This window comes from Sinocyclocheilus grahami, unplaced genomic scaffold (assembly GCF_001515645.1).
Source record: "Sinocyclocheilus grahami isolate Dianchi unplaced genomic scaffold, SAMN03320097.WGS_v1.1 scaffold599.1, whole genome shotgun sequence".
Lineage (NCBI taxonomy): Eukaryota > Metazoa > Chordata > Actinopteri > Cypriniformes > Cyprinidae > Sinocyclocheilus > Sinocyclocheilus grahami.
Genome location: NW_015505778.1, coordinates 1263692 through 1272670, shown reverse-complemented (window position 1 = coordinate 1272670; position 8979 = coordinate 1263692). Strand labels below are relative to the sequence as shown.

The 8979-nt window shown below is 35.8% G+C and overlaps 1 protein-coding gene across 1 annotated transcript; it reads left to right on the top strand.

The window, feature by feature from the left end:
• Nucleotides 1–6752: 6752 nt before the first annotated feature.
• Nucleotides 6753–7451, top strand: LOC107557340 (paired box protein Pax-6-like). The gene is made up of 3 exons (XM_016240724.1): nt 6753–6967; nt 7084–7166; nt 7263–7451. The coding sequence occupies exons 1-3, from the start codon at nt 6838–6840 to the stop codon at nt 7449–7451; spliced, it is 402 nt and encodes a 133-aa protein (XP_016096210.1). The 5' UTR covers nt 6753–6837.
• The last annotated feature ends 1528 nt before the right edge of the window (nt 7452–8979 follow it).

Here is an 8979-nt window from a genome sequence, read left to right as displayed (position 1 = left end):
ACCTATCCTGCAATGACCAATCAGGAACGTTCGTCCCGCCCTCAGTGAGTCTGAACTCCGCCCACTTTTCCACCTCTAGCAGTTTTGGTTTCTGTGTTTTGTTTCGGGGAGTTTGTCCAAGAATGTGGCGGTGCAAGGTATTTGCAGTGAACTGATGAATGCAGGTTTCGATATAGGCTCCAAGTCAATAATTTCTGTAATTTCAACAACATAGTAAGGCTTCAATGTCTACAATTCTGCCTTGTAGTGGCTCTGTTGAAAATCGTTGATTTAATTGTTTCCCATTAAATAGCTGCTAAATGACTTCAGTTTTAAATTGTGTGGCGTATGTCATTTAATACTAATGTGGGGGTAGAAGGGACTTTTGTAAACATGTTTTAACAATCAGTCCCTTTTTGCATGCGCATGACTGAGAAACAGGTATAACCGGTTCAGAATATTTTAGTGGCCCTACACACATAAAGCCAAGGACGTTATCATCAAAGAAGAAGTGCATTTATTTTGTGATCATGAATTTGTAAGTTTGTGGTGGTCACATGTTGAAGTGTTCAAATCAATCAGGATTTACTCTTTAATAACCAGTGTAATCATACGTTATTGCTTCTATCTTGCTGGTGTAATGACATGATATATATATATATATATATATATATATATCCTTGGAAGAGATCTGGACTGTCCACTTCTCTATCTGTACTGATTAGATTCTGTTTCTAAAAATAATTTTCTTAAAACCCAAAACTGACTTGAAAGTACGGTGATTTGTATGCATTCAGTACTAATAAAAGACAATTGCTGTTCACAAGCTGTATTAGGCAGCACATCATTTTTATTTGTTACTCTGCTAATAATAAATGTGTATTGTGTACCAAATTTGCACACTGATAATTGAAAAAAGTAAAAATGTAAATAATAATTATAATAATCATCATCATATCATCATCATTTTTTTTTAAATAATGAATGATTTTTGTAACATAGTAGGCTTGAGTAAATGGCTCCTGAAATAATGGCTCCATAAATTGTACTTTAAAAACATAATGTAAGTGAACTCAAAACTTCCTTGTTAGTTTAAAAACAGCTTTTACTGAAACCAAGCTGCCAAAATGACCCACTTTCTACTTTCATTATGCAATAGAGATGAATACAACAGTACAAGACTTCCTGCACCTGTAATCAACTGTAGCAATCATAAAACAGTTGCAATCATAAGTGTTCCACAAGTATAATACTTATTTCAAGCTGTTACCCAATCATAGCAGTGGGCGTTTACATTGGCCCCTTAAAGGAACACTCCACTATTTTTGAAAATAGGCTCATTTTCCAACTCTCCTAGAGTTAAACAGTTGAGTTTTACCGTTTTCGAATCCATTCAGCCGGTCTCCGGGTCTGGCGGTAGCACTTTTAGCTGTAGCTTAGCATAGATCATTGAATCCGATTAGACCGTTAGCATCTCGCTCAAAAATGACCAAAGAGTTTCTATATTTTTCCTATTTAAAACTTTTTTAAAATAGGATTTTAAATATAAACGACTCTTCTGTAGTTACATCGTGTACTAAGACCGCAGGGGCCAATGTAAACGCCCACTGCTATGATTGGGTAACAGCTTGATATATTTATAATATAAAAATGCAAATCATTACCTGTTTAAAAAATATTTGACAGCATTCTATGACTGACCAATCAGAATCAAGTATAATGAAGTATGATAATCAAGTATAATAAAATAAATATATGGTAGTAAAAGAGATGTACAGAAAATGTTTGCAGTGAAATTCAGTTAGTTTACACAAAAATTCACAAAAAGTTGAATTGTTAAGGGGACAGTTCACCTCAAAATTGTGTCATCCTTTACGCACCCTTATGTCTTTCCAGACCTGTATGAATTTATTTCTTCTGTTAAACACAGAAGAATTTTGATCCATACCTGTACAAATTTATTTCTTCTTAACACAAAATAATATATTTTGAAGAATGTGGGTAGCCAGTGGTTGCTACTGACTTCTAGAATTTTATTTTTTGTCCCTATACTATGGAATTCAATGGTTACGGTCAACTCTTACCTATATTGAAGTCAATGGCCACCGTCAACTGTTTGATTACCCACATTCTTCAAAATATCTTCTTTTGTGTTCAACAGAAGAAAGAAAACCGTACAGGTATGGATCGACTTTAAGGGTAGCCTATATGGATCAACTTTTCAATTCTTTAAAGGGGTCATATGATGCTTTTTTAAAGATCATTATTTGGTGTAACAGAATATGTTGACATGCTTTAATGTTCAAAAAACACATTATTTTGTAACGCCACTTACCATAATCGCGAGCTTCATCTTTCAAAATAAATGTAAAGACAGAGCACGAAAGGGGAACAGAGTCTCGTGACAGACACAGTGGTGAATATGTGTTAATAGCAAATACTTAAACTAATAACAAAACAGTAGCTGATTCAGAAGCGCCAGATTGTCACAGCAAAGTCAGAATTACCTCCTCTCCTAGGTTCACGAAACGGTCGTCCATAAAATGCATTGCTGTTCTGTTGTAAGTCATCTTAAAGATTCCTAAATGCATCTACAAACCCAATTCCAAAAAAGTTGGGACACTGTACAAATTGTGAGTAAAAAAGGAATAGAATAATTTACAAATCTCATAAACTTATATTTTATTCACAATAGAATATAGATAACATATCAAATGTTGAAAGTGAGACATTTTGAAATGTCATGCCAAATATTGGCTCATTTTGGATTTCATGAGAGCTACACATTCCAAAAAAGTTGGGACAGGTAGCAATAAGAGGCCGGAAAAGTTAAATGTACATATAAGGAACAGCTGGAGGACCAATTTGCAACTTATTAGGTCAATTGGCAACATGATTGGGTATAAAAAGAGCCTCTCAGAGTGGCAGTGTCTCTCAGAAGTCAAGATGGGCAGAGGATCACCAATTCCCCCAATGCTGCGGCGAAAAATAGTGGAGCAATACCATAATCGCGAGCTTCATCTTTCAAAATAAATGTAAAGACAGCCCGAAAGGGGAACAGAGTCGCGGGACAGACAGTGATGAAGCTGGTATGTATGCAGTACACAAGCCACAGTTAAAACAGCTGACTCCACTGTGATGTGATGTGATGCACGCTCTCTCTCTCTCGCTCGCACACACACACACACACACGCGTGTGAAATCGCATCATATGACCCCTTTAATTTCTGTTGTAAGATTTGTGAACTGGCACAAGGGGGTGCTAACACTGTTATTAATAATAGATTAAGCGGACAGATGCCGACGTTAATCACTACATGACTCCGTGTTCACCTTCCTCTTCTGTTGTGCTGCTGTGTCTCTGTCTCGGTTGTGCTCCTCTCGCTCTGTCCTCAGGCTCTGTGTGTCTGCTTTTACAGCACGATTGAAGGTGACAGGGACAGAGAGGAGGGAGAGAGAGAGAGGATGCGGCACGGTGTCGCCAGGGGCAACACAACACGAGGGAAAAAACGATGGAGAAACCGCGTAACTGAACCAACAGGATGTATAGAAATGGAAAGAACGCGTTGAAGGAAGCCGCGGTTCCATCAAAGTAGCACTATGATACGCAAAAGATGGGAATGTTTCTTTTTGATTGTGGGAGGAAGCAAACCATTCATTCTTCTAAGTGTTGTAGTTCGTCTCTGCGTCTCTCTGCTGACTGTCCCAGGATGAACTACGCGAGTTATTTGATAAAGCTGCTCGGCTCGACTTTGTTTTAAGGACTTGATGAATATTTGTCGTGGCATTGTTGCTATGGTGACTACATCTTCTCCCTCCACAGCTCCCTCCCGCCCGAGTTAAACACTCATTATGAAAATACATTAAATTAAGTAACATTTATTATATATATATATATATATATATATATATATATATATGCATGTCCTAATGCTAGCTTATATGAATTTTTGCAAGAAAACACACACACACTCGGACCCACATGGTCACGTGATCACAGAGCCTTGTGTTCATAAATACACGCATGCACGAGAATAACCATAGTGACACATTCACACGGTCACATAGAAAAAATGCACATGTTGTGTACACAACCCAAAGTCCTGGTTAACGTATATGATATACTGCACATACATCATGATATTAACATACACAGTCAAAAGGTTGGACACTTGCCTAAATGTATGTTTCTCATGATTTTAAAAACATTTTGATACAAAGTTTTATGCTTTAATAATAACAAAAACAATAATTATTATTATTATCATCAAGGGCGTATTTTTAGTTTGAGCATTGTGTGTGGGGGGGTTGAAGTGTGAACTGTTTTAGTGGAGTCCCGGGTCATGCTCCTTCATAAGGTTTATTTATTTGCTTGTTTGCTTATGTGTTTATTTTTGTAAAATGGTCTTTTGTGCTATCATCCACACATGCGAAGTTGATTGATAACATAACTGCAATAATGTAATGGCCTAGTTGACCTATATTGTATATTATAGGCACTCATAGGATAGTTTGACAGAATGTTCTAGTTGATGATTTCGGCCTGGGGGGCTTGAGACCCTGTCCCTTTAATCGCCAACACTAAAGTGCCCTTTTGGTCCAATCTAGATGCCCCAGACCGCGATTTCTACCAAGGGGGACATAAAAATAAATAAATCTGTTTTAATAATAATAATAATTTATATTATAAAATATTTTATTACAATATGTTCATTTTATTTTATATATATTTTTAAATATATTTTCGTTTAGTACTTTAGAGCACAAAATAGATTCTAAATATGTAACTGCTTTATAAAGCAGTGTGTGCAGTGTATGAGAGAGACAAAGGTAGGGGATGCAAAGTCTTGTCAACTGGAAATAAAGTAATGTGGCATCCCCCTGTTCCCCAACCCACACACACACACACACACACACACTGGTTTATTTATACCCTCATTCAAATCTCATTGCTCTCTCAATATTCCTTCCCCAGCATAAAATGTATTGTGTTTATCGCATTAAATATACAATAGTAATTCTGGGAAATCGTTGTGCTTAATTCAAAGAAACTACTATTTATTTCAAAAAGTTCAATTATGATCTAATGGTCAACTGGAAATAAAGTAATGTGGCATCCCCCTGTTCCCCAACCCACACACACACACACACACACTGGTTTATTTATACCCTCATCCAAATCTCATTGCTCTCTCAATATTCCTTCCCCAGCATAAAATGTATTGTGTTTATCGCATTAAATATACAATAGTAATTCTGGGAAATCGTTGTGCTTAATTCAAAGAAACTACTATTTATTTCAAAAAGTTCAATTATGATCTAATATATTCAGTAAGAAAGGTCACATCAGATATTATTTAATCAGACTTAATTGAACTGAATTAACCCATATAATTCCAAGTTTTCCCAACTAAGGACATGACATTTATTTTATTCCATGGATAAACTAATGAGATAATCTTGATGTATTTAAAAAAAAAAAAAGTTAGTGACAGTATGTGATTTATTCTCAGTCACAATGAACAGTGGAGAGACTGAAAAATTGCTCATTTGGTTTTACTTAGTTTCATTTAATGAAACAAGACAATTGTTTGAAATCTAATTTTATAATTTGAATCAACATTTTTCTATTCAAAATTACTTTTCCCAGCATATTTCTAATGTTTGCAATTGTAACAGCTGACATATTTGCATCTTGAGCTATCTATCTATCTATCTATCTATCTATCTATCTATCTATCTATCTATCTATCTATCTATCTATCTATCTATCTATCTATCTATCTATCTATCATCTATTTATCTATAAACTCAAATCTAAATTCAGTCATGCTAAAACAAACACAATAAAATGTGTGAGAAGAAATGCAAACATTCCTACTTCAGGAATGTCCAACGATCTCTAGTCATCAGTCCGCCATTGTTTCACCGCTGGAGCAGTTGTAGACAAGAATGACTCCTAAGCGATTGAGATGTTCTGTTGTTGGATGTAATAATGAACATAGCAGCAGTGGATTATGTTTGTTTTTGAAGGGAATGCGCCCCCGATGTACATAAATGTGTCTATGTTTGCGCGAATCATTCGTGATCCAGCTTCACCTACAGAAGAAGTGAGTATAAGGTTTTTTAATGAATCTTTGCAAATCGCCTTTCCTAATAATGTGCTAATTAGCAAGTTTCGCGATGAATGCGGCTAAAGTAAACAGTCCCTCAGAGAGCGGCTCGGAAGAGAGGGGCGGGGTCAGCAGAGCTCATTAACATTTAAAGGAAAATGCTACAAAACGGCATGCTCTGAAAAGAGCTGTTTTTGACAGGGTAAAAAAGGAGTTTTTTAGACTACCATTGAGAAATTTTAACCAAACTATGATATAGACTTTTCATTAAGACCCTAAAGAATCATATCAACTTGTGGAAAATGGGCATCCTAGGACCCCTTTAAATGCTTGAAATAAATTTTGAAATTGAACCTGTGTATAAATTTATTTGAACTATAATTGTATGTCATACATTAATTCCTTTGTTCGTTTATTTATTAGAATTTTTAGAATTTAAATTTTTTTTGCTGGTGATTCTGAAGAAGCTAAAATTTAAGACTTTTTATTTATTTGCTTAGCAATTTTGGCTACTTACATAACTACCACTTGTTTTTTGATTATGATGGTTTATTATTATTGTAAAATAGTAAAATAGTTCTATGAACTAGTCCTTAAGAATTCATATAATGGTTCCCAGCTTCCACACATTGTGACGTCAACAGAGTGACTTTTTTTTGAGCATTTATGTATTTCATTCTACAAATTGGTAACTATTTTTTTCCCCTCTGTTCCAGATTGCTGCCTGTTGGAGACGGATAGGAGGATGGCAGAAGAAGGAGGACATGGGGAAAGAGATGAGGGAGAAGAATCTCAACTGAGACTGCGGTTAAAGAGGAAACTTCAGCGCAACAGAACCAGCTTCACAACAGAGCAGATCGAGGCCTTGGATAAAGGTAAGAAAATAGACAAAAAGCTTCAAAAAGTATTAATTATATTGCATTAAATGACAAAAAATAAAGCCAAGCAAGAAAAAATGTACTACTAAACTTCATTCACACCCGTCTAACAGAGTTTGAGAGAACACATTATCCAGATGTTTTCGCACGGGAGCGACTCGCAAACAAAATTGACCTTCCGGAGGCAAGGATACAAGTGAGGAACTGTCCTTGCCTTTATGTTGACTTCGCAAAAGCAGCTAAATAAATATGATAGATAACTTCATATTATATATTGGACCTTGATTGATAGGTGTGGTTTTCCAATCGAAGAGCCAAATGGAGGCGCGAGGAGAAGCTGCAAAACCAGAGGCGGTCTGGGGGCGGGACTTCCTGTTCACAAACACACGCTTCACTGAGCACATCCTTTAACTCAGCTGTCTATCATCATCCGCATGGCAACAGTGCAGGTGGGAACGTTTCTCCAAATCTGCTTTGTTGAAGAAACAAACTTATCTACATCTTGGATGGCCTGAGGGTGAGTAAATCTTAAGCAAATTTTCTTTTTTTTGGTGTACGACTCCTTTAATAGATAAAAGTGCATGACATTTTCCATCTTTTTCTGTTTTAGGTTTGATTTCTCCATGCGTTTCTGTACCTGTCCAGGTGCCAGGAAATGATCAAAATATGGGTCAGTATTGGGCCAGACTGTAGTGAAAAGAACAGGGGAGGTAGATTTTGCATTAGAATACTAAATAGGCATGTTTACAGGTTACAAAAAAATCTAAACACTGAAGAAAACAATCCTTTTGTTCAACCTAAAGGACAAAATTCCTAAATTTGACACGCACATTTATTTTAGCCATATTTTTTAGATCTTATGACAGTGTGCAATATTTGCTTCCGTTCAGTTTCAGACAAGCAGGAATGTATATGATTTGTATATATGATGATGCATTGTGAAATGACATTTGTCCTGATTTTAAGCAAATGTCTCTTCAGAACTACTGACATCAGTTCCTGGCAGCAACTTCACAGAATTGGGAAGCATGTTATGATGATTTAATAACATAACTCTGGTTTCTGCTTCTTTTACGATAATTCCCCATCTCTCCACTGTAATTTCCCCATTAAAGTCATTTATTTGTTGTGATCATTTTCATAATCAAATATGTGATATATCACTTTTTAGGAAATGTTTATGACCTTACCTTTTCACAAACCTCAATAAGCTTGAGACAATCATGTTTGCACTTAATCATTGACCAGTAAACAACTGACTGATTTAAAAAGCAGAAAGCAGTCAGTGACAATCACATCATTTTTCTCTGAAAGCATCAATGAATACTGTATGCAAAATGTATTCCCAAAAAATCTTCAGAATGCATCTCATTGGCAAGCCAAAGTATTTATATTGAGCATATTGTCATAAAGTATGACTCTGTGGAAATATGTTTGAATATCAAGAAACTATGTCTGTAAACTATAGTTTATGGATTGTGTATGAATGCAAAGACAGTGTGTGTGTGTGTGTGTAAAGGAGAGAAATTAAGGATTTACATAGGATTGCATAAGGATTAACAAAGGTCTGAAAGCTGTTGCTTCTGGCAATAATACCATTCCATAATCCAAAATAATGCTTCCTGCATATCAACCCACCTATTTGTTTAGAACTGTTTTGGCTTATAAACGGTGCTTGATCTGTGCTTATTTCTCTCCTGATTCAGACAAGACGACTTTTTCACAGGAGGAAGCAATATTATGGATAGAGGACTTGTATTTTAGCCAGAAGCAATGGTTTAAGTTAAACAGAAGCTTTTTGCTTCACAAGATGTTAACTGATGGACTGGAGTCGTGTGGATTACTTGTGGATTATTATGATGTTCTTATGTTAAATTTCTCCATATCAGACTATTCCTTTAAACTGGTATCTTAAAAAAAAAAAAAAAGTTTTTTTGGGTCAAATCCTAAAAAATTTTGTTTTTTTCTAGAATTAAATAGGGGGGGGGGGGGGGGGGGCGGTTTGTGTC

Bases quoted from the DNA above. Each gene is read 5' to 3' on its own strand.
- LOC107557340 (XM_016240724.1), top strand. From the start codon at position 6,838: ATGGCAGAAGAAGGAGGACATGGGGAAAGAGATGAGGGAGAAGAATCT. The intron at 6,968-7,083 runs GTAAGAAAATAG...CCCGTCTAACAG, and splicing joins GATCGAGGCCTTGGATAAAG to AGTTTGAGAGAACACATTAT. The intron at 7,167-7,262 runs GTGAGGAACTGT...CTTGATTGATAG, and splicing joins TTCCGGAGGCAAGGATACAA to GTGTGGTTTTCCAATCGAAG.